The 27373-nt window shown below is 31.3% G+C and overlaps 1 protein-coding gene across 2 annotated transcripts; it reads left to right on the forward strand.

Moving 5' to 3' along the window:
* The first annotated feature begins 293 nt into the window (after positions 1-293).
* LOC134707112 (electroneutral sodium bicarbonate exchanger 1-like) lies at positions 294-25935 on the forward strand. Of its 2 annotated transcripts, none has more exons than XM_063566642.1 (21): positions 294-465; positions 3569-3628; positions 5810-5899; positions 15479-15644; positions 16227-16387; positions 16836-16994; positions 17314-17447; positions 17754-17999; positions 18157-18303; positions 19142-19248; positions 19454-19628; positions 19845-19978; positions 20103-20640; positions 21042-21155; positions 21384-21548; positions 21838-22016; positions 22404-22476; positions 22910-22978; positions 23845-24021; positions 24399-24509; positions 24717-25935. In XM_063566642.1, the coding sequence occupies exons 2-21, from the start codon at positions 3601-3603 to the stop codon at positions 24876-24878; spliced, it is 3135 nt and encodes a 1044-aa protein (XP_063422712.1). In that variant the 5' UTR covers positions 294-465; positions 3569-3600; the 3' UTR covers positions 24879-25935. The 2 variants fall into 2 exon arrangements, with proteins under 2 accessions (XP_063422712.1, XP_063422713.1); XM_063566643.1 differs by having other exon boundaries at positions 382-465; positions 3574-3628.
* The last annotated feature ends 1438 nt before the right edge of the window (positions 25936-27373 follow it).

Genomic DNA, 27373 nt, shown 5'->3' on the forward strand with positions numbered 1-27373 from the left:
AGATATGAAGCAAGTTGCTCCATTGATCTCAATTATGTTGTAACTTGTACGTGACTAGATGGGTAGCAAGTTGTCTTAAAGAAGGTTAAGAGGTTATGATGTAACGATTATCTAACAAAATATTAACTATCAACAAATACCTTTAATTTCACAAACAACAAATTTTTAGACAAAGGTTACGTGAACCTGTGGATCTTTAGTCAACCGGTCGTATCGAACATTTCATTTAACACTTTTCTGATCGATATCATTTCTGATCCCTAGCAGCAAAATTTGGAGGACGTTTCGGTCATTTGCTTGACTAGTCAGCTGTGAATGGGGACAAGAATAAAGGGGAGGAGATATGTATTCATTTAAGGGGGTATATAAAGTACATTTGTTTCAAATAAAATCTTACATTTTTTTTGTTGGTGGTTCTCATCAGTTTCAGCTTTCAAATGAATTAGGATAACAAAATTAAATTTTGTAAGTATTGTTTTTGTGTATTTACATATTTATTATAATTTATTTCTATAGATAATACAGATTGATAGCTTTGCCTGGGACAAAAAGATGTACTAGTTCACGATTTTACAAAAATGATTATTATTGATAACACTCTATCTTGTACTAGAATCAATATAATATTGGACAAAATATTTAAATCTTGTAAGTTTTTTTTATGTTTTTTTTTTAAAATTAATTCCACTTTCTCCATATATAAAAATAGGATAAATGAAAAAAATAAAAAAAAGATATGCTGGAATCGAATCTGTAGAAGAACTAAACATATAAATTCTGTACAATTGTTGCAGTTTATTATATTGCAATTTATATATACTATATGTACTGTAAGTTTACAGTGATCCTTTTAAAAGTTATTTTTCTTGCTGACATTGTATTGATTTTCAAAAAAAAAAGGTGATTAGATGTCAAAAGCCCAGTGTGAGATTATCGTATTGGTCAAATTATTATTTTAAGCGTACTCGCATGTCTTTTTGAGTCTTAGCCGTCACGGAAAAGGAATTTGGTTATTTTAAAACCCTTCTTTGCTACTTTTATAAAAAGCGTGTTGTTGCGGAATAGATGGCCCGGTGAATTGGTGTATAAAGTCATGTGACAAATATTACAAACATAACAAACAGTTCGCATTTCCATCTACTGCTGGACATATAAATCCGACTCCGAATCGAATATTCTTTGCCTTTACTTCTGAATACCGCGTACTACGCTGCTGGATAAGCAAATACCAATTTTCAAGTCTAATTTCATCCGCCCGTATTTGAAATAATGTTATTGAACATGTCTAATTATCATATATGGCATATATATATACGAATTTAAATTGAAAACTACGTTCAAACCTATGATTGCGTTGGATAAAAACCGCAATTTTTATACGTGTGCATGTAAAACAAATTTCGTTGTAGAAGGGTCTAAATACAGCACACACAACATTTCCCACACATATTTGCAATCTGCTTTTAAAAAAGGAACATACAAGATACATTTCTCTCGTTTTGCCAGTCAACGATTGGTTCGCCAAATCTGGAAAAGATTTCGGTCCAGTCAGTTTTAACTTCTTTCACGATAGGACTATAATATCAACATGTCACAAGGACATAAAAGTTGACCAAAAATATTTTGTGGATCAGATTGTGATTACTGTAATACCATAATTAACATAAGGAACTTTTTATTTAAGAAAATAACCTGTTGTATTGAAACGTAGAAAAGATCCAATGTAGATTATTAAATTTCAAAAAGTTCTATTTTCTATTCTAGTTTTTAATCTGGTCATCAAGAATTCACACTTATAGTGGATATTTAACAGATTACGCTATATTACAATTGTGTTGTCCGTTATATTTAAAAGACCATCTAGACAGTTATACAATAGTTATCTAATATCTAAACAATTATTTAAATTATGAACTACTAACACAATATTTATTGAAGGTGTTATAATTGACTTTTTAAATAGTTAAGTACGTGTGGTAGCATAATCAGATAGACAAAGATCAATTTCTTACATCTGTAGATATATATAGATACAGTGCAAAAAAGGTTAAAACAAATCGCCTCTTTACTATCTAAGGAAGATATATATTTGTATGGCCTTCTTAAGATTCATATGGAACTTATATATGTTGTGATAATCGGACATTAATAATACATATAAATCTGGACTCGCGTGTATACAGCAGACCCATTTGATTGTGTTTATTTTAAAACTACTTTTTGGTGTGATTTTTTTGGTTAATGAAATGCCAGAGTTGTTACGGGTTACCAATATTAGACACATTTTGACATCGGAAATTTTTGTTTTGGTCCAGCTGAAGCTCGCCTTTCGGGAGCGGGATTTTCTCGCTGTGTTGAAGACCCATTGGTGGCCTTGGGCTGTTTTCTGCTCTATACTCGAGTTATTGTCTCTTTGACATATTCCCCATTTCCATTCTCAATTGTGTGTGTTATTATTTACCTAGTGAATGATGGTACAGTTATTGCTCAAATGAATGTGGAATTCCTCTTTTATAAGTGTACGAATTTTTACAAACGTATGTACATTGTTCATGTCCTTAATATGGATGCTGCTTAGGGTCCTGATATCTTAACATTTAGCTGGAAATATTAGTTTACGTGACTAATTTACCAACATGTCAATCTAATGCCCGGGGCTCAATATCTTCTAAATCTACTTTCCACACCTGAAAAACAGTCAATTTACAGATAAAAGATCATTTGATAATGTTTCCCCTATACACGAGATCGTAAATACTTATTGGTGTGGAAAAGTCGGCTTATCATGCTTATATACCTGGAGCCCTCTTGATAAGTCATCGATACAACACCGTTGAATACTTTAAAAGTCACTGCTTGGTTAAAGGTCTGTTAAGGAGTGGCTCTATGTCTTAGGGTGGTCATAGACGGACATTTGTATTTGTAATTGCACGTTCAACATTACTTTGTTTCTAATTAGTCCTGACTAATTAAAGTATAAATCTATATAGGTAAACGCAAGACAAACCACTTGCCCTCGTGTTTTCTATCCTATATGCATATAATTCTGCAAAGGCACCATATCTTAAAACTATACAGATGTACTGTACATCTAGCTAACTGTTTATCATTTCAATTATTATGTTTTCACATATTTGCAACCTTATAATGCATCAATCTTATATGCACACAAATAGTACATTTCATAATACGTTTGGTTGTTTATAATAGTTTTTTATGATGTAAACTACCAAGAAATATCAACACTGACATACTAAGGCCGATTATATAACTAGTTCACCATAGCGTTATTGTCCCGTAAGCTTGATTTAAGGAGCAATAAGGGTACCTTTATATATCTGTATACAAGTACGATCTAATTAAAGGCACATAATTCCAACAAATATGTATTGCTAACATTCATTACGTAACACTCAATTCAGCTACCAAAGATAACATAAAAGCCTATCAAAAATGCATTTACAAATATTAGTTTTTCATGTCTTTATAGGACTTTTAGGGTTTGCAGGCAGGGTTAATTAAACATATTCAAATCTGATTTGTAAGTTGAAAGATTATTTTTTTTTAGTTTAGAAAAGAAGAAACAAAAAGGACCTAAAAATGGAAAGTGGAGGAAGCGATAATGGATGTAAGTAGACAATACCTTAATATATAATCGCTTCCCAAATATAGTAAAATTGCAATCTTTGATTGTTTTTAAGTTGCCATGTTTAACTATGACGAAATGGTGCCAATATACGGTTTCTCTTCTAAGACAAAGAAATATTTGATTCAAAATGGAACATTTATACGAAAATCATAATGGTAAGATATCTATATAAATTTTGACATTTCAAATCTTAATTTCGATTTTGACTGGAAGATTCCACTTTTCAACTCTCGAAATTTTGATTATTTCTTGAAATTTGAATTTCTAAAATCTTGAAATTCCGAATTTTAATGTCGGATGACTATTTAATGTGCCAAGACATGTGTGTCAAGCTCATAATGCCCCCGAGTTTACTAAAGTTGTTAATATATTTAACCAAAATTATCAAATATTTTCCATCAGAGACATATAAATCATAATCTATTATATACCACAACAAATAAAAACATATAAAAACAAGAATATTTGACGTTCTTTAATATATTTTTTTTCTGAACTTACCTATATATATTTCCATCTTAAATATTTGACAAAAAGGCTACTTAAAGAACATGCACTAATAATAAGTACAGGAAACGTACTGACTCTTAAATAACGAAAAAAATAGATAACAAAAGCACAAGAACAGACAAAATAATGATCAACAATACTAAACCTTATTAAGAAATGCTTGTGTTACTGAAAACCTTTTCTTTCATTATCTATACTGCGTTGTTGAGTCAGGAACGCAGTAAGTGGTACATGTGTATACATATCTAGTGATATACTGGCTTGCAGCTGATACAAGGCGTAAGATTTTCAAAGAGGAAATTTGTTTTATGAGTAGCCAAAACTTGGCCATGTACCTTTCCCTTCAAGCGAGGTCAGATTCTTCAAAGGCGATGTCGAATGGATAATCACAAAATTAAAAGATATTGAAGTGCAAATTCAATATTTTGTTTTATATCAATTTATCAAAAATTTACAGTTTTACAATCTGAATAACGTGATTTAAAAAGAAATGATGCTTTGCCCCAAATGATTTATGAAATTATTTAGCTGTTAGGAATTGACATAATCTTAATTTTGATCTGATATATATACTGCAAAGTTTTGAATAATTTTAATCGGTGCAATGCACAACCGGTAGATATGTCAACTACTGCACTTCGTAAAAGTAACCTGCCTGATTTTGGTGAGAAAACATTTGTTAATTTTGACATTTTATTATTACAAGGAAAGGAATAGTAATTCTGTAAAAAAAAAAATTTGTACGCTATTTATTGGACATTTCAGACTATTTTATAGGTTAGTTGAAAGTTGAAAGGTTAACATTATTTTTTTAATGTTTTCGTTGATTTTCTTGTCCATACTTGTGTTGTATTGACAAAGAAAAAGAAAAGGACGTCCGTTGTGAAACCTTTTTATGTTTTAGTTTCAACTATGAGCGGCTCGGATGTAAAGTTGGCGAAAAAATGATAAAATAAAATTTATAATTATGGATTGTTTAATTTGTATAATAAGGCGTAATGGATTTGATGTTACAATTTTTTAGATTTGTTATCCGAACTGAATAATTTAATTTTCAATTAAGTCTGAGACTACTATATTAGGAGTCACAGATTGACTCAATATCACGAATTTAAACTGAAAAAATAAACGAATTTAAGGATCGGTAATTTATCAATTATCAGAGTATACTGGGAAGATTTCATATTTAATATTGAAAAAAAAATGATTCAATACTATGATACTTTGTGTTGAATAGAAGAATGATTTATATAAAAGTTCGCGATCATTTTAGAGCTCTTCAATTCCTAGTTGTCAATTCGTGAAAATTCTGTATAACAAATTATGACACTGAATAAGTGTTATAAATTCAAACTGATTTATTTCGTTACAACAAGTTTGAAATCTGGAATTGCGAATTAACAAAAACGATATAGTTTAACAAATTAGCTATTACAAAGTATTCCTTTGGGTTTCAGGTTAAAGATGATATTTCAGAACTCTTTGTTTATCAAATTAATCTTCTACAAACCGAATACATATACATTCTTCATTTATATGTTCTAGTATCCACTGATATTCTATTTATTTTGAACTCCTTTTTGAATTTGTATTTTATTGCTATTGTCACTAGAATTATTAAAGTACCCTTATTTTTACTTCTTTTTTCAGTGTATACCGGTAGACGAGGTAGTGTTTATATGCAGATTCACATGCCTAATCGTCCTGACAGACCAGTTCTGAATAACGTTAACGGCAATGGTAAGGAATAATCTATACTACTTATGTGATTTATATTATTGGTTAAGGTTCGCAGACGGATTAAGAGGAGTTTTCACCCCCCCCCCTTTTATGTGGGAATTTTTTTGTTGATTATATAGGGAATCACTGAAGCCTGACTGGAGCCCCCCCCCCCCCCATTAGGCAGTCAGTGGGCCCCCATTTATGAAAATTTCTGGATCCGCCACTGAGATAAACTTGTTTGAAATGAATGTGATGTTGAAACCTTATAAATACAAATTTGTGTTGGTGTATTGTATTCTTTGTGTTGCTCAATCTGCTGTTTTCAGTGTAGCATTTTGTGATCAGTTGTTGGTCTGTTTGATGTATCCCTTAGTTCCGTTCCCCCTTTCCGATTTGTAGGATACTCTTTTCTCATTTGTGTTGTGTTGTAGTACAGTGTAACTTGTACCAATTTGGGATATATCTTTCTATGCGTGGTATCAGAAGTCTATTACGGAATTCCTCATTTTGTTTAGATTATTTTTGTTGTTCCAATTAGAAATTTCTGATGCTCCACAAAAAGTAAAGTGATTATTTTTTTATCAATGAAAGTTGTAATCAAATTCCATCTCCAATAGCGAAGAATATTCAGTAAAGAGTAAATAGGCCCAAAACGCTCCAAACTTTTGGACAACGAAAACTCTAAAAGCCTTGAGGTATATTGAGAAAATAAGGTTCTATCTGGCAATATTGGAAAACCAGTTGTGGGGAAATTGCATTGCTGGTTAAATGAAGTTCCTTTGATAGCTACTTCTGCGTCGCGGTGTGGAGTTATAATGTTATTGACTAATCCACTTACTAATTGTGTACTTATCACGAGAAGCTTGATAACTACTTACTTTTCACCAGTTTTGTCATTGTAGAAGGGCAAGATTTTGATGTCATCGGTCAGTTGGTTCCGACTTTTTTGTTTACCAGAATACATATCATTGATGAGCAAACTGATCAAGACCCTTTGACTTATTGCTCTTTACTTGTTTGGATTGTTAGACTAATATCATAATAATCGACATCTAAACACTGTGTCTGAATATGACCGTCATATTTGTTTACACTATAAATCAGTAAATAAGAAATTATTAACGCATCAATTTTAAAACTTTGAAAGTGCCGGTGTCCTATAGCCATTCTTCCCCCATGCCAAAATTTCCGGGGGGAAATACTGGATCGATCCAATATTTCCCCCCGGAAAAATTGGCATGATCCAACTTTTCCCCTTCAGCGTTGTAAGGGGAAAACTAGGATCATGCCAATTTTTCCCCCGTAAGTAGCATGATAAGCTAAATTTTCCGCCTTGTAATATAACGTCGGCGACGTCACGATAAGATTTTTTAAATGACAGTAACTTTTTTCTCAGTTTATAGTTACCAAAGCTTCATCGTGTGAATATACATTTGATATGAATTTATATGTGTTTTTCTATATTGTGATGTATAACATTGTTTCAGAAAAAGGGAGATGGTTTGGCATCATTAAAACTTTTAACGGCCCTCTGCAAATACATGTATGCACCTGTCCTAAGTCACGAATCTTATGAACAGTAGTTGTCGTTTGTTTATGTAATTTTAAAATACGTGTTTCTCGTTTTTTATATAACTTTAATAGACAGTTGTTTTTCCCGTTTGAATGGTTTTACACTAGTAATTTTGGGGCCCTTTATAACTTTTTGTTCGGTGTGAGCCAGGGCTCCGTATTGAAGGCCTATTGTGGTTTACTTTTATAAATTGTTATTTGGATGGAGAGTTGTCTCATTGTCACTCATATCACATTTTCGTATATCTATATACATATATATATATTTATTCACACGAAGCACATTTTGATCACATCCATTCTCTTTCGTGGACCCTTGGTATCATTGACCAAATAAATACAATTACTAGTACTTTAACCACTTCTGGCTTGTCAGTAGTTTTTTCCTTGCATGTGGACATATAGACAGTCATTTAAAAATGTAAAAAGACTAGAGGTCACATAGAAAGACTGTTGAATAGAGAGACAGACTTGTGGACTCATAGACAGGCCGTATGGTGACCTATAGTTGTTAATGTTTGTGTCATTTTGGTCTTTTGTGGATAGTTGATTCATTGGCTTTAGAAAGATTTGTGTAAATGTAAATGAACAACAAATTTGTATATTTATAAATAGATCTAATTCTAACACTGTTCGGTTTAATTTCCAGACTCTATATAAACATAGTGAAATCTATGATGGGGGAAAGATTGGCATGGGGGAAAAGTTACTATATGTATACGTATTGTCAACTTTCCGCAGGGGAAGAATCACAACGATCCAAAATTTCCCCGGGGGAAAGATTGGCTCATGCCAGTCTTTCCCCCGGGGGAAAAACTGGCATGGGGGAAGAATGACTATATAACACCGGTATCATAATAGTCTAAAATTACTACGTATTCACAAAGCGAAAATATCTTAATTTTCAATTTCGAAAAACAAACAAGCAATCTGAGTTTTAAGGTCTTGTTTCAAAGAAATTTTCTTTTATTGGACATTCCTTACCTGTTATTTCATTGACATTTTTCATACATACCTCACGGATAAAGTTTCAAACTTTGTCAGAAAAAATAGCTCAGAAGTATTTATGCTTCCTACAGCTTTCTTAAACTTTAATTACATTAAATTATTATTTCATTATGTATACAATTGTCATTGAATAGTTCGGATCACGGGTTAAATTCATCATAACAGATCGTTTTAATTCATGATAACGGATTAAAATTCGTATTTACGAATTTAACAAATTTCACAATTCGTAATTACGGATACAAATGGTCATCATGAATTGTATAATTTGTTATCGTGCATTGTAATTCATTATCACGGATTAATTTCGTGATAAAGAATATGTCATATCAGTCATCACATATTTTTGAAACTTATGATCACGTATAAACTCCGCTATAACTAAAAACTGAATTTGTTATTAAGTACGTGGTAACGAATTTCACAATTTAACGATTTCTCAAATCTGCAATAACGAATTTAATCCGTTAAAACTTATTATAAAAAATATTGTAACAAATTAAATCGAATGTCACGAAGTACAAAAAAAATAATAGCTAGTTCCATAAATTCGTGATAATGAAACGCAATTGGTTATATATTTTTTTTTATTATAAATTACGATAGCGATTCAAATTCGTTATCTCGAATTCAATGATGTTTTGTGGAGATTTTAAATGGGCTCCCATATAGTTCTCGGTTTTATTTCATTTCTAGAATGGATGTCATGGAAGGATTGGAACTGTCATGTTCGTTGTTGTAAGGCCTAGATCACTCAAAATCATTTTTGTTTGGTGTAAATATCTACGGTGTTAATATCTACTTTATAACTACATATTTGTAAAAATATATCATACTTTTAGGCAATAAAATGTTTGTTTAGATGACAGGATAGGAAATTCCCTTTTCTTTTGAAATAGAAATTATATCTTAAACTGACATTACTGGACACCACAAAGGTTCTCAGAGAGAGTCAGATAAAGTCAGATATATAAGGTATTTTGTAACTGCTATATTTTGTTGAGGACCCTTCGTTGAGTTTTATAAGTATTTTGGTTAGTATGGGTCATTTGGTTGCTGTTTCGTTGTCCGGCATATACCCATCATCTCTTTCTGTTCATATGCATTTGTATAAAACTTATTGAAGTCTTCGATGGTATATAATTGTCAAAACATACAGAAACTAATGAGCTAATCGTTCAAGTTCAAGATAAAATTGAGAATGGAAATGGGAAATGTATCAAAGAGACAACAACCTGACCATAGAAAAAAAACAACAGCGGAAGGTCACCAACAGATCTTCAATGTAACGAGAAATTCCCGCACCCGGAAAAGCAGACTAGGATTTCTATTATTAAAGTTGCTGTTCCCTGTAGCAGGATAACGGGCTCCAAACAAAAGATTTCAATCGATCAATGCATTATCATATGCAGAAAAGTTCAGTTCCTTTATCTAAATTTTCTGCTGTGGTGTCTGGTTTTTATTTCATGACTGTGAATTTTATTGATATCTTAATTTTGATTATTTTACCGTGAATATTGATAAAAGATGGAAAATGCATAACAACAAACATGAAAAGAATTGATTTATGATACCATATTGATCATAGTCTTGTAATGAAAGATAAGTCTCTATCATCATTTAAGTCATATTTTTATAAATAATATTATCTTTTCCGCATTTAAAGCAACATTAAGTATCGTTATAACGTTAAGTATTCGCTTATCCGCATCAAACCATGCTAAAAAGTTGCGCAACTCCGTACAAATCGATTCGACGGATACATTTAAAAGATCTTAAGTCCAATATGTATAACAGTTCTTGTCAATACATATAATCGAATCTATGTGGGCAATCGGCCTGCACATTATACAATATATATTTATGTGTGAGGATTTGTCGTATTAAATTGCATCATTAGGAAATAAATCGTTATCACCTTCACTTACAACTATTACCTGCAGAATCAGTAGTTGGAACTTATTTTAACAGTACATATACGTATGTATTTTATACACCATTTGTATAAAATGTGATATTTTTGGAAAATGAGCGAAGAACATGCAACATGTGGGCGTGCAGAAAGTATATCTGAAAAAGGGGAGGATAAACAGAAAGGGAAGTTCAGACCTAGTGCTAGATTTGATATCTCAGAAAACGAGGAATTCCATGATATGCCGAGAGAGCGTGGCAAACGAGAAAGTAAAATAAGCGTTTCTGATATCACAGTTGCAAGACAACGTAGACAAAGTATAGCAGAAAACATAAAATTTCGCATCGTTAATCCAGTAAGGAGATTATCTAAAAGCGTACAAGACACTTTACATACGTATGCTTCGAAACGGAGAGGTAAGAGAGCCGCTTTAAAAAAAAACTATAAGAAATTAATTAGTTTTTATTAAATGGACTTTAAACAGAAATTTGGATACAATATTTCGTATCTGCTAAACAATATTTGGATAACGTCTTTTGAAAACGTTTCCTTCTATTTTACAGTTTACGCTAGAATTTTTTTCTTTTAGGTAAAAACAGTTTATTTTCGAATTAATTTGAACAGTGACAAGCAGTACTCGTTACGATATGAAATATATGAGACGAAACAAAAATTAAACGTGTCAAACTTTGAATATTATTAGTGAACTATGCGATTCCAACTGTTTTTCTTTAAACACAGACACACAAACTTAAATAACAAACACATGAACTTAGTGTTGCCTTAAAAATGCTAATTTTTCAAAGTTAAAGTTACTTAATCTAAAACAACAGTTTTCCTTTAAGGAAAAATTGATCTTGATAAAACCTTGATATATCACTATAATCCTTCCTTTATTTGTCATTATCACATGTTACTCAAATCAGTAATTCATTTGAGAATGAAGCATAACGAAAAACAGCTGTAAGACCTTAAAACGGTAATTTCGATTTGCAGTATACACAGCTATTGTATATCGAATGATCCGGCCTCGGTTATTTCAGGAACCCTCTCATCTTACAAGTGTTTTGTCGATTTAGATTCTTTCTATGTGTTAAATGTTAGAATTGTAGTATAAAAGGGGTTTTCTTTACTTGTTTATATGGCAAAGGTATGTTTTTTAAGAATTTCATAGCTAATTTGCCACATGTTTTTGTGCGCACAGATGTTTAATTTTTTGTAGAAAATAGCAGTGTATACGTCATTTTTCGCACTTAATGGAACTTCTGGATCCAATAAAACCTACAAACATAAAGAGATGTGGTATGCTTGTCAATGAGACAAATATCCACTAAGACATAAAGACAAAAATATATGAATATGTATTATTTCGCATTCAACTTTGCTTCAATAGAAGACGCAAACCCCTGCATAATACGGTGTAACAACGCCCCTCTGTGCTTTAAAGATACGTGTGTCTGTTTTGCTGTAAAAGATGAAGCAAAACACAGTCATTTTTGTGTGAACTGCAAGGCATATTTTACAAGGATGTCAACCTTTTCGCACGTGAAAATTCTAAAATCATATATCGGAAAAAAATTAGTGGCACTTTAATAGGTACCAGACAAACTGTTTCTGGGTTCCTCGCGTTTCCGTCTAAGTCTTTTAAAGTTGCTATGAATATTTATTCCTGACGATTTTTTAGTGCGCTTGTGATTATTTTCATCAAGTTTTCCCTCTCGAGATCCCTCTCTCCCTCCCGGTCATTCACTATAATTGCTTTCCGTATATGTATAATTTATGTATAATAATATTTTAACGAAGGGTGCAAAAGAGGTATATAAACCAAGAACAGCAAACGAATGCACAAAAGTAGAAAATAAGAACGTCAAGAGTGCATGCAGTGGTGTTTTCCCGATGCCGTTGTTTATTTTTTAGCTGTAACACGAACAAATAGGGGAAAGCACGATACATTTTTTGAATAGATATTTACGGGCTTTTCTATATATGAAAGTTTTTTATAACATATAAATGGTTATAAGCGTTCAACGCAGCTGTTTGTTATGACGGACAGATTATTGGGGTTATTTGGTATATTTCAAGTCTGCTGGATTAGCACTTAGTAATACTTTTTATTTTTGTAAACAAATATAACTACTGAGACATTTTGAAGTTTTAGGTTTTAACTGCAATATTCATAAAAAGAACCAAAATTGAACTTTTATGTCTAAGTATGCTCTAAAAAGGGTACTAAAATATGTAAATGATATATATGAAAGGCAGTGAAAAGAAACTAAACGAGAGTAGAATTTTTAATGAATTCAAATTCGACGGAAGCGGGCTTCAGTGAAGCAATAACCACGCATGTACAAAATGTGCAATTTTGATTTGATTCAGGTGCATTAGAGAATCAAATGCGAATCCATGATTGAAGCACAAGAAGAAAACGAGGGAAAAATTAAAAAAACTGTTCTAATTTTTCATTAAAGTTGTTAGTTTAGCTGAGCACAAACTGAAGTTGTGAAGTTTAATCATTTAGGAATTACTTGAAATCTGTTATTATTGCAATGTCAGTATATTTCCTATTTATGATTTTGAATGTCCCTCTGGTATCTTTCGTCCCTCTCTTATATTTAAATAGTATGTAAACAGTTTTTTTTTCAATTCTAGTTTATTTATATATTTTGGAGTTTGTATGGAGTGACGTCCATTTTCATTGATCTAGTACATATTTTGCTTGGTGAACAGCTAAAGACCGCCTTCGCCTGAGATTTTCACGCTGAGTTGAAGACCCATAGATGCCCTTCGGTTTAATCTGCTCTTTGGTCGGGTTGTTACTCTTTGACTCGTGCCCCTTTCATTCTCAGTTTTACATATATAATTTTATAGATACATGATGTTTTCATTGGCGTTCAAAGACGACATTTCGTAGAAGAAGATTTTTTATCAACACTACTCAGCATTGAATATGGATGTATTATAATAGATATTTATATATAACAATAGATAATGGTTCTGAATCCTTATATCGTAATTACGTTAAGTCAATACACTATTACTGTCTTAAACACTGAGTTTTATTAGGCAGGCGAAGGTTTGCTGTCGAAAACAGATTTTTATGTCGGTGACCACCTCACGAAAATTAGTACATTTTTGAGGGGTCGACGTGGTGGTTAGTGTTTATCACCTGAAAATTAAAAAAAAATCAGTCGACCAATTTTGTAGAACGAGTGCAGTATAAATGTCCGTAAACCACTACGTCTCGATAAAATAATGTCTAATACATAATGTTTACCAAATATGTTGTGATGATACAGCTTCTCCATATTGTAAAAGTTTAATAATTCCAGTTCTTTAAATTTTTATTCGACATTAACTTTACATCATTGGACTTCTTATCTATTTTATACATACGTCGTCCCGTTTACATACAAATAAATTTTGTTTTTAAGTATGTGGTAAAATATAGGATACCAAATTGAGTTTGAAATTGTTAAAATTTTACTTATATACTGGTCAACAAAAGAAACGATACACAAGTTTGAACTAAAATTTATCATAAAATATCATAAATAGGAAAAACTGATAAATGATCCAATGAAAACATTCATTTACAAAACCAAGCATTTGATTAAAAGAATTTGACCAAATTGGAAAGTTACAAAATGCCGAGTTATTGAACATGAGGGGTCAAATTTATTTTGCGGAAAATGAAAAGTCGGCACTTAATTTCGAAGATGAGAAGTAAGTATTTAAATATCTGCAAAGGCACTCAAAATTTTAAGACGAACATGTTTAAGTTTAAAAGTTTTAAGTTCGAACATCAATTTAAGAATTTGTTGGAGAAAACACATTTTTTGAATTAACAAAAACTTCAATTTTATTCTCGCATTTTTGCCTTAAATCAATGGTTTTGATGAGAAAATAACACTATTTAGAAATTAGATCAATAGGGCAATTGTTTACCTCGGTACCGTGTATCCAATTTCATTATAAATAGCATAAATAGCAAATCCATTGCCTTATATCGTTTCTTTTGTTGACAAGCATATCAACGTTTGATGTTACAAAATAAAAATGCAAGTAGGCGCACAAATGGAATGAAACTTACAATTGTATTTATTTGTTTACCTAATTCATGTATCCTGTCATTTTTAACTGTAGCAATCATAACGCTATTAAACTAGAATAAAGGTTGTTTTATTGGAAATATTTGTACACCTCTTTCCTGCATCACTGGAAACCTGTTATTTACACTGACGATTATAGAATACAAATTGCTAAGTTTTTTTTGCGAAATGTATATTTCATTACATTATGCGTGTACGATGGTTTCTGATTTAATGCATTTATACTGACTTTCGCCTAGTTAAAGTTTACCTTGCATATATAATCAGCCCATTTATAGATAAAATCAGTAAAGAAAAAGACGCATAATATTTTTATTATTACGATTATAAACCACCCAAATGATTACCTTGAAACAGTTATTTTTTTTAAGCTTTCAAACATCACGACTATCCCGGAGTTAGCAATTATAATTTGTATTGCCAAAGGTTTATTATGAATAAGTTACATATGTGTTTTATAATATATAAAAATCAGTTTTTATTCGTTGAATTGATGTGGTTTAAAGGTAACTGTAAGTGCAGCAATCGAAAACGATATACAAACATGCTTAATTTTACCCTACAAAAGTATTTCCAATGTCATGGTTGCTATGTCTGTTTACATACACAGGAATTACTCTTTCTTGTTCATGTGAATTTTTAAAATAAAGTTATTCTAATAACATCTTAATTCTTATTTAAGAAAAATTGAGAAAACTACCAAATTGTTTTTGTAAAGTTTAAAGTTCAATTAACGTGAGATTCATGTGAATTTCAATTAACTAAAGCACATTTGCACATTTCAAATTTGAATCTTCAGCCAGTATCTAGTCATCGACCTCTGGATTTCCAGGTTCTGTCAGGAAAGCCTGATGTTCTTTCATTGCTGTATTTATTGTTTTACAATCTTTAATCTGTTCGTACTAGCATACTATACCATATTGAAATAATGAGATTTGGTATTGTTGTCAAACAGATAAATAATTATATTTCAGCTAAAATTGATTTATTTTTTAGGAAGCACCTTACATGATCAACCTTTTGAATACAACCCTACAGACTGGGTTCAGAGAATAATCAATAATAATAGAAGAGGGGTTTCCCATAAAGCTCATAGCATCTTCTGTGAATTAGACGTCCTACGGAAACATAATGATAACTATGAATGGAAGGAATCAGCAAGGTAAAAATAAAACTGTAGATAAGACCAAATTGAATGGAAAGAGTTTGTCAAAGGTCAAACTGATATGTTAGATATGAAATTCGCCCTTGTTCACGAAGTCACAATAAAAAATTCTGAATAAAGCAAGAACATTTGATGTCATATTTGAGTTTTAACCAATGAAGAACTGAAATCAAATGAACTACTTTATTGATTGATGCATTTCACTTAACGTGTTATTTAAAGCACCATTTAAATATATGTCATGCTTTGTTTAACATTTCATCAATTAATCCATTGTTATTATATTTTAAATTGAAGATTGATTGATTATTGATTTGATTAGAATCGTGAATGAACTATCTACATACATATTAATAGATAAGGATTGGTGATTCTTAATTTCAAATAAGCTACCAGCACTGAGACACATTGAAACATAGAAATATTACCATATCTATTCAATTGATGTAACTGGCAGTTAAAAGTTTGTGCATGTATTTACTTTCTACAATAGACTTAAATTCTTAAAAAGGAATATGTTTACCATATATTTTGTTCATTTTGTTACCAAGTTCAACGTCAGTTTTTATTTTGAAACAGATGGGTTAAATATGAAGAAAATTTGGAAGAAGGAGGAAAACGGTGGTCAAAGCCTCATGTTGCCTCTTTGTCTATGCACTCTCTGTTTGAACTGCGATGTGCTTTCGTGGAAGGCGTTGTCTCACTAGACCATGATGCCCATTCGTTATCTAATGTCATAGGTAATTTACAACTATTATTTATACAAAAAAGGGTTTCTTATCTACCCTATTTTGGAATTCCTTAAGATGCCTACCAAAATTGTTTCTAAGATAAAATTGGCACTTTTGGTAGCGAATCGAGACCAAATTGAAGGTATCCTGAAGGCATAAAAATTGCAAAAACAAAACATTTCTGCCTGCCTATGTTTCTAAGAAGAAGCAAGGAACCTTTAACTGCCGATTCCAGTAATTACAGTAAATTATAAATGCTTAAAATATTCATTTTATGTAAGTGAATTTATCTAACAGTTCAATCTCATATAATAGTCAGAGATATCTTTGTCCTATCCATTTAAAGAAATCTAATAAAAATGTGTTTTAGTCTGAACGAAAAGATTAAGTCATTTTGTACGTGTTTATAACAAAACTCATATATATTAACTTTGTTTTCTTTTTATTTGAACTACAGACAAGCTCCTTGAAGAATGGCAAGATCAGAATGATATGGACACAAGGTTACGCCCACATCTTAGGGATATAATGTTGGCAGGACATAAACACAGTCATATCAAACGTTCCAAGGCGTCCAAAGGAAGCAGAACTCTGTCTGATATTTCTGATGAGAGATGTACGAAATCTTTTCATCTATCTTTCAGTTTAATAACAATTTTGATAAACTTATTATTAATTATTAATGTAAAATCTGACATTTATGACACGATTTCCTTAACTTTAATGACATTCATTTTTTCACTATGCTTTCGTATGCTGTCTATAGTCATGGCAGTTAGACCAGTAAACCCAATAAATATACATTTAATTAATAGATCATTCGAAATACAAATTTGAGCTTGAATGGAATAGTAATAATTAGGAAATAAACTCTAACTGGTATTCCATAGCGTTCTGATATTTTTTTTATCTAAATCTTTTAATAATATTTGTAGCGGAAGCAGAAAAGGGAGGAAATGGTTTCCACCTTTCATCAAGTGCCAGTCTTGCAAGTATGGATAGCTCTGGCCTACAGAGTGTTCCAAGTACACAAGATCTTTCAAATGATCCAACCAGTCCCAGTTATAAGGTGAGATATATCTTCTATTAATTCATTTATCATGTTCGCTAGCCAAAGGTTACGATCCACTCCCCTCCTCTTCGCCCTTGGCTAGCGAATATGTACATATATGTATATAACTTTGAATTCAAAACAGATTTCACTGATAAATCTTGAGCATGGAACATACAACTAATTATTTTCCTTTTCCTTGCAATCCTTACGATTGAACATGTATTCCCTTCATAACTCAAAGTACCCAATACATCTTCATTGTTTTAAAGGCTTGACAATATGTTGACCAATTTGATTTAATACTACTAAATGTTTTTTTAGCCCAATCTGAACTTTATGAGGAAGATTCCCAAAGATGCCGAAGCTGCCAATGTCATGATTGGAGAAGTTGAAGACCTTGAGCAGAGATTGGTCGGTTTCATGAGGCTTAAAGAGCCACGTCTTCTTGGTGATGTAACTGAGGTAGCATTGCCGTCACGCTTCGTTTGTTTCATGTTAGGACCGAAAGGAAGCATGACCCAGCTGATGGAACTCGGAAGATGTATATCAACTATGATGGTTGACGAGGTGAGATATTTCTTTGAATATGTATGACTGATTTTGTACTTTGACATTCCATGAAAATTCCATCTTTATAAATTGTATAAATATAATTATAGATATTCAACCTGTGTACATGAAATTTTAGATATTCTGCAAAAATATCCATCATTGTATATTGTAGATATTCCGGGAATTGGCTTACAAATGTCTTGAAAAGGAAGAGTTCTTGGCTGGTGTTGACGAGTTTATGGAACAAGTAACAGTTTTACCACCTGGGGAATGGGACCCAAAAATTCGTCTGGAACCTCCTTCAAAAGTTCCATCTCAGGTATAGCATTTCACTTTTCATCTAATTCATCATGTCTATTGGTAGATGATTTCAGTTGTATCATATGAATAAGCAGAATGTGGGACATCCACAGTATGAAACGGCAACACCAATACAAAAACGTACGAAGACATGATTATGTATAATACTTATAAGTCCCATGGGATATTGAAAATCCCAGGTTCTTATAAATTAAATTTCAAAATATATTTAATGATAAGAACAGAAAAGTAATGAATTTATTGAATCCCATGTAATTCTGCACATTTTGGTTATATACATAACACTGTAGCTCTAAGGAGAGGCGGATTTGCAAATAAGTGTTTTGCAAATTAAAAGTGTCTAATGTTATTAGTTAAGATGTATTTTCCGAGATTTTCTTTTGTTTTAAAGATTGATTCATATTATTATAAATAAATTTGGTGTCTTTACTGTCTTCTGATTGGTTAAAATTATTAGTTTTATTTTCAATGTTGTCAATTTTGATGGCGACACGCCCACTCTGACGTTGAGTATTCATACGCCAACATGTGTGTGCGCTTGTTATTGTTAATATAAATAATATAAAAAGTTCTTTGAGCCTTACTTTTGATAGAAATTTATTTATAATGAATGGCAATGATTTATTTTGATTTTATTGAACCATAAAACTAATTTTTGACTCTTCACATTTTACATAATCTGCTTCGCGGATTATTCAATGTGAAGAGTCAAAAATTAGTTTTATGGTTCAATAAAATCAAAATAAATAATAGCCATTCATTAAATGAAACGCATCAACTGAAAATATAACTTTGGATGAAACATGAATTACTATAATATTTTGTTTCTGTTATAGAATTTTAGAAAAAATTCAATTAATCCGTACCTTGGGAAACTTTTACCAGCAGAAGAAGAGGGAGGAGGACACAGTATAGATGATCCGGCACTCACGTGGTCAAAAATGTAAGTTGTACTTGTTATAAGAACAAATTAAAAGATTGTGTATGTTGCCGTTGAATATGTTATACGAATGTCTCTTAAAAGTTATTCTTCAATAAATGTAAATCAAGATTAACGCTGACCTATCTGCTAAAAATACATCGAAAGCACAACATTGCTGTGTAAATGATGGAACATGTCAGTGACTGTTTTTTTCTTTAATTTGCAGACCATTCAAGGGTTTGGTAGATGATATCAAACGAAAGGTTCCACATTATCTCACTGACTACAAGGATGCCTTACATATACAATGTTTTGCTTCCTTTGTGTATGTGTTCCTTGGAACCTTGACACCAAACGTTACATTTGGTGGATTGCTCGGTCAAGCTACTGATCAGTATATGGTGAGTTATTAATTCATATTTTCCAAGAAATAGAACTCTCTCAATGAACATCTGCTCTGTGTGTAAAGGAAACGATGTATATATCTACGTAATAATATAGAAGTGACTTCTATTTTAAGTGATTTTTATTTTGGAATTCTAAGAAAAGAACATATTGTAATTAAGTCAACTTTTATAATATGATTAATTCGACATTATATTACTTTTTTTTGTTAGGGAGTGATGGAGTGTATATTTGCAGCAGCTGTTACTGGTGTATTGTTTGCCTTATTTGGTGGTCAACCACTGAATATTCTAGGAAGCACAGGTCCCATGTTAGTGCTCGAAACAATCATCTATAATTTATGCAAGTAAGTATATAATTTATATATATGGAAAATTAAGATTTTTATAAAGCATGATTTAACAATGACTTTTCTTGCAAATTTAACGGTTGGGATTTTAGCATGCTTTAACATATTTCTTTACTTGCAGAGATAATGGCTGGGATTTTATGCCGGCGAGATTCTGGGTAGGAATGTGGACTGTACTATTCATTCTAATTATAGTCATATTCAACCTGAGCTCGGTCGTCAAGTATATCACTCGATTTACAGAAGACAGTTTTGCTACACTGATTGCAGTGATATTTATTGTGGAGGCGTTCAAAAAGTTATTTGAGATACAAACGAACTATCCTATTAACTTTAATCCTGATGATCCCATCCCTTTCAACTGTTCATGTAGCAGTACATGTAATGACAACGTCACAACAGCGCTAGGGGGTCTCAGCTTTGGAGCTCTTACCAACTATACCTGTACAGGAACAGAAAATTTTACCACCAGCAATATGAGTATTAACTGGAAAGGATTGGCACCATCCGCATGTAGTGAATTTGGTGGAAGCTGGGTGTGCGATCCTAAACAATATTATGGCGATGTATTTTTCCTGTCCGTTATTCTTTTTGCCGGAACTTTTGGAATAACGGTCTTGTTGATTTCATTCAAAACTAGCTCACTGTTTCCAAATGTGGTAAGTGTACCCAAATATTGTGTTTTATTTGTAAAGGAGACTCTTGTTGCACACAATTTTTTCCTCTGTTTTATACCTCTAGTGATTTCCTAACATTTCATTTCAATTCTGCTTACTTGAATGAATATGATTGGAGAAGTTGTATAATACAACATAAAATATAACTCTCATACAATCTTTATATCATATGTTATCATCTGAAAATGATTGTCAATAAATACCTGAACATTTAAAAAATTATAATAATGTTCTAAGCATTAGTTGAATACAAAGGAAGCGAACCCTTAATAACTTCAATTTTCCTGTTTTTCTCAGAAAAGAATAAACAAGTTTACCAGAATCCAAATGAATATTTTATTAAATTGAGTAAAAAGAAATACATAGGTAACATTTCATTGTAGATTCGCCAAAGAGTAAGTGACTTCAGTGTGTTGATAGCCATTGTTTCCATGGTATTGCTTGATTATTTCCTGGGTCTCCCGACACCAAAACTTACAGTACCAAGTGAATTCAAGGTAGGTCTTCATGTAAACAAAATCGTTGCAAAAAAATAAGCGATCTCTATCTGTAATGTACACTTAGACTTGATTCATCAATAAGCAAATGGGAAACATTTAGAAAGAATCAAAATCAAAATGTAAAATAAAAGTGTAATAATGAATGATAAATGCTTGTAAATCACGATCTAAGAGTAAACTTATGAATACAAATAGTAAATGTCATTTAACATATTTTTTGTATAGCCAACAAGACCAGGTCGTGGATGGCTGGTTAGTCCCTTCAGTGACAAGAACCCTTGGTGGTTGTATTTGGCTGCTAGTGTTCCTGCCGCCCTCTCAACAATCTTAGTCTTTTTAGATCAACAAATTACTGCTGTGATTGTCAATAGAAAAGAACATAAATTACAGGTGAGTTCTTGTGCTCATGATGAATAAAAAGACATTACGAATAGTAAAACAATATATTGATGTATCCTAAAATTTACACTGGTTAACTAATAAATTTAATAAAATTTAATTTAAATTTAATTTTGTTGATTGCTGAATTGATTCCCATAGATTCACAAAAAAACCTACATAAACTTAGTATTTATGAATTAAATTGAACCTTTTCCGTTCCAATTAGATTATTAAGCATATGTTAATGACAAGATGCACATTTTATGGTATAAATTAAGGTCTTTTGTATATTTTTCAGAAAGGGGTTGGTTACCATTTAGATATGTTTGTAGTTGCAATTACTATTGGTATTCATTCATTGCTTGGTCTTCCATGGTACGTAGCTGCCACTGTGTCTGCACTTGCTCATGTCAGAAGTTTACAGAAAGAATCTGAATGTACAGCACCTGGTGAAAAACCAGTGTTTTTAGGAGTCAGGTAAGAAATCTCATAATCATGTTGCTACACTTTAGAAAATTCAACAAGTTCAGTGCACTTGTTGCTAAATGTATACGTATTTTAACGTTTGATTTCGTACTCTAAGACAATAGTGTACTGCTTGATTATGTACTGACTAATGGTTAATAAAGTAATGTTATTTGTCTCAATATAATGCCCAAGTGTTAGAGTATTGTCATGTGTCACAATGAAATATCATTAGGTTCTCTCTGTTTTTCGATAACTTTTCATTTTATAAATATTTTAAAAACATCATCACACACTGTGTTGACTCTAAAAAAAAATGTTATTACTGTGTTGGCTCTATTTATTGAACTTATATGTCAACATTGTTATCCTAATATTGTGTTTACATTTTTTTTACAGAGAACAGAGAGTAACAGCTTTATTTATTGGTATACTAAGTGGTTTGGCCGTTCTCATTACCAGTGTTCTTAGGGTAGGTTTGAGAAAACCTTTATTTTATTCTTTTGATTTTTCTACAAATATTGATTGGCTTCCTATGCATCCAGTTTGTTAGGTACATATACAGAAATATGTAAATCAGTACAATCTTGTACTAATATTACAAACAGTGAAAACAACTTATTGATCTAGGTTGATTCTTGAGATTTACAGTCGAGTGAATGAAACATTATATGCAATGACTTTAAGTACTATTTTACATCAAATTATGAAAATGATTATCGGTAACATTTTGCAATATGGAGCTCTAAGTTTGTATGTGTATAAATATTATTTATTATTATGTAAGATAAAAATGCTTTTAAAACTTTTACTAAATAATTTCTTAACATCCCGTCTAGATAATTCAGGAAAAACAAATTTTAAGATTTTTTTTCTTCTTCATTTTGATGATTTTTTTATTTTAGATTATACCAATGCCTGTCTTATACGGGGTCTTCTTCTTCATGGGATTTTCAGCATTGCGAGGACAACAAGTAAGTCTTAATAATACAAAATACAATGCTGGAAACATGAAATCCAGCATTTTGATTGGTTGATTTTCGAGTCTGAGAACAAAAATCATGCTCGAAAGTTTTATGCCTTGAAGGCCAGATGTTTGATAAGGTATGACAGTTAAACTGATTCTCTTTTCTGTTTTTCAAATTGAGAGATACAACTTATTTGCACTGATTAAAAGTCTTATGTAGACGAAACGCGCGTCTGGCGTATAAAATTATAATCCTGGTACTTTTGATAACTAATCAAACCTGTCTGTACCAATCTTATAATCAACAAAAAAACAGCATGCACAGTAATTTATTCTGGAGACATCAAAACTACAAAATTTGAAAAGAAATATATATTAAATGCATACAACTGCAGATGAAAGTATATAAACCAGAATTTTCCAGCATGGACTAAGTTGAAACTTAATGATCCATTACTCTTGTTACAGTTAGGTTATCAGTTCATTAATTCTAACTTAATATATGTAATTAGATCCAGTGTCATCTCTTTCACATCATTTGTTTATTGTCATCAATTTCACATTAAAATCCAATAACGAAATGTACAGCCAAAAGTAAAAAAAGAATGATGCAATTTAGAATTTTAATATTCAATTACAAACGTTTAAAGTTTAGAATGGAAATGGGGAATGTGTCAAAGAGACAACAACCGACCATGGAACAGACAACAGCAGTTTGTTTGTTACTTTTTAGTTTGTTGATCGTCTGATCTTTTTCATGCCACCACGTAAATACCATTAAAAACGTTTTTTGTTCCTTTTTAGTTTGTAGATCGTTTGATCTTTTTTATGCCACCACGTACATACCATTACAAATGTTTTTGTTGATTTTAGTTTGTAGATCGTCTGATCTTGTTCATGCAGCCACGTAAATATCAACCAGATGTGCCATACATTCGTCACGTTCAGTTATGGAGAATTCATATGTTCACCATTATCCAGATAATCTGCTTGGTGCTATTGTGGGTCGTCAAGAGTATAAAAGCTATCTCCATTGCCTTTCCTCTATTGGTAAGTTTGATTCAATAAAACGGGTGAAAATTAAAACTTTATATAACTTAGCAAGAATAAGTTATGAATATAATTAGGTCTGAATTCTTTTTTTGAATGCTCTTCAAATCTAAGATGTTAAAAATACATTAAAAGATCCATGACGGAAATCTGTTTAAACTTTATTAACATGCAATCCCGTTGTGTCCAGTTGTAGTATGAAAAAGTTCTGTTGTCAATCAATTTAGATAGAACAAACATGCAATTCATCTATGTCCAATTGAAGTTATATGGATAATTCAATAACCTTGCTTTTATCAATCTGGTGAAAAATCACAAACATGAAATAATTAGTACTAAAATGAATTTAAGTTTATATATATATCATCATTTTGCAGGTGTTAGCTACTGGAATAGTACGTAAAATGCTGGAGTGTGTTTACACAAATCACGAACTGAAATATATCGATGATGTACTTCCTGGTAGTGAAAAGAAGTCTCACAACGAGGTACGTATATAGAAACAAAATAATGTCCGTGTAAACTATACATGTGTTGAAAACTTCCATTTTCTACTTAAACTTAGCTGAACAATGAATTGAGTTGATGATATTGATACCATATCTTTTATAAATCTTGTTAACATTTAATTACTGTTTTATATCTTCTTGTAAATCCGGTGTTAACATTTAAATACTGTATCATATCTTTTTCAGGACAACGAGAAAATTGATGTTCCTTATAAAACCTTTAGCAGCATTGATTCAGTAAGCACAATAGTAGAGGGTAAAGAAAATGGCATTAAACCCAGCTTTTATGTTGATGAGGAATGTGACTTGAAACAGAGGACAAAAGCTCAAGGAAACACAAAACTTTGATACGTGACAATTTCTAACTTAGAATATCAAGGAGATACCAAACTTTGACATCTGACATTCCATGTTGAATAATTAGAGAACTGTGATATTTAATCAAAGAATCTCTAAGAAAAATGAATCTTTCCTGTTCATAAACCTGAATTGTATTTTTTATATTAAAAAAGCCGTTCTCATAATTTAAGGTATAAATGTGAAATTGAGAGTAACTTAAAACGTACAATAAGTCATGGGGATTTGGAACTTTTTTGTCAATACATTAAAGTTACATGTCCTTTTTAAAATTAACGTTAAAAGCAATGTGATAAATAGATATGCAATTTATATATTATTAAACAAATAGTTTAGTATTTTCATTTCTATATTTGTATTTGTCTTCCTTAAAAACTAGTTAGTGCAATTTTTTAAAGTCTTTTTATTAAAAGAATCATTGTATGTTGAAGTGGCTATAATTTTCTTTTTGTAAATATTCCATTCGGTCACAATGATCATATCAACTTTTTTTTAATATCATCTTTAGATTGTTTAATATTCATACCAGTAGTTGAGTAGTTTACTGAAATATGTTTATGTTTTATTAGTTAGTGTTGATAAACATTTCAGGAAATCCGGATAAGAGAAATCCATATATTTTTTTTATACATTTTAGTATTATGAAATCGCTATTTTTCTTCATTTTGCTTCTTCATTTATACTATCATGACTACTGATCAACTAATGCTTCTTTGATGTCTGTTGGTTTAGACTGAGTAAGATTCCAAAGTTGCATTATAAAAAAATGATAAAATAAAAAAAATAAAAACTACGTTGATTCATTTATTCAATTGAATAGTGGCATGTGTTTTTTTTAATTAGCTTATAGTCAAACTGTACTTAGCTATGCATTGAAATTATTATGATAGATACATGTGTGTATGTTAAGTAATTGTTCTTTTTCAATGATAGATGGTGCTACTTTAAGGAACGAACTTCGTCTGACAGCAAGCTATGATTTATACCATAGAAATTATAAATGCTATATTGAAATGTTTTAATATAATAATAAAAACATAAAAAATGATGTCTGTTGTAATATTTTTTTAGTGCACTGTTTTACAAAAAAAGTTGTGCCACTAATATAAAGGTCAAAAAATCATGAGAAGCAACAAAGAATGGTTGATAAAAAATAGCAAATATTGTCAAGATCAAAGATATACACTAGACACAATAAGAAACCAACAGCAAACAAAGGTTCAACAGTGGTACGATTAAACTAAAAATCAAAGAAACAATAATATGAAAAACAAGGAAAAATTGAACTTGCAAATTTTAAGATGGTCAATTAACGGGTTTTTTATATGGTTATTGTTATATTATAGATCGTTTATGTGTGTGTTACGGTTTAGTATTGTGTTTCTGTTGTGTCGTAGTTCTATTATATTTGATGTGTTTCCTTCAGGTTTAGTTTGTAACACGGATTTGGTTTTTTTTTCTCACTTGATTTATGAATTTCGAATATCGGTAAACTACTGTTGCCTTTATTTTTCCTCTTATAACATTTGATGTGTTTTCCTCAGTTCTAGTTGGTAACCCGGATTTGTTTTCTCTCAATCGACTTATGACTTTCGAACAGCGGCATACTAACGTTCACTTTATTTAACTTTATGGTTTTGACTTGCGATGTATCAATTAGTCAATCAAAAAGATAAATAGTACAGACAACAAAGAAAAGAGACGAACACTTATGAAAGCATAGCGCAATAACCTAATTTGAATTATCACTCACAAGTGCACATTTTTGTTAATGGGACAAAAGAAGCACGCATCCAGGTGCGGGATTTTCTCGCTGTGTTGCAAAACACATTGGTGACCTTCTGCTGTTTTCTGCGCTTTAACCGGGTTGTTGTCTCTCTGATACATTCTCAATTTTGGTAAATCTGATTTATCCCGTAATACTGTCTGGATAATGGAACGGAGCCCTAGATAGCTCTATATGCGGCATTACTTTGATTATGATACTCGTTTACAACTCTGAAAATATAAATTGAGGTAGATAGACGGAATTGTGACAATAAACACTGGTTATACTGTATTTCATAGGCACAGCTGTCTCTTAGTTTTCTAAAAGGTAAAGTAAAATATCGAACTCAGAGGGAAATTCCAAATGAAAAGTCCCTAATCAAATGGCAAAATTAAAATTTCAAACACATCAAAACGAATGAATAATAACTCATATTCCTGACTTGGTACAGGCATTTTCTTATGATGTAGGATGTGGATTCTTTAAGCCTTGCTTTATAGCTCACTAAACTTCTCACTTGTATAACAGGGGTTTCGTCGTTCCTGTCATATTTAGAATTCGGGGGGATGTCACTGTAATAAGTCAACAAAACAAAGTTTAGCTTGACGATGGTTTATATATAACTTCTTCAATAGTGCAATACATTAATTACAATAAAGGTTCAACGGTAAATATTCCGAAAAGATACAACCATGGAAGTATTATATGTCAATATAAT

This window comes from Mytilus trossulus, chromosome 2 (genome assembly GCF_036588685.1).
Source record: "Mytilus trossulus isolate FHL-02 chromosome 2, PNRI_Mtr1.1.1.hap1, whole genome shotgun sequence".
Classification (NCBI taxonomy): Eukaryota; Metazoa; Mollusca; class Bivalvia; order Mytilida; family Mytilidae; genus Mytilus; species Mytilus trossulus.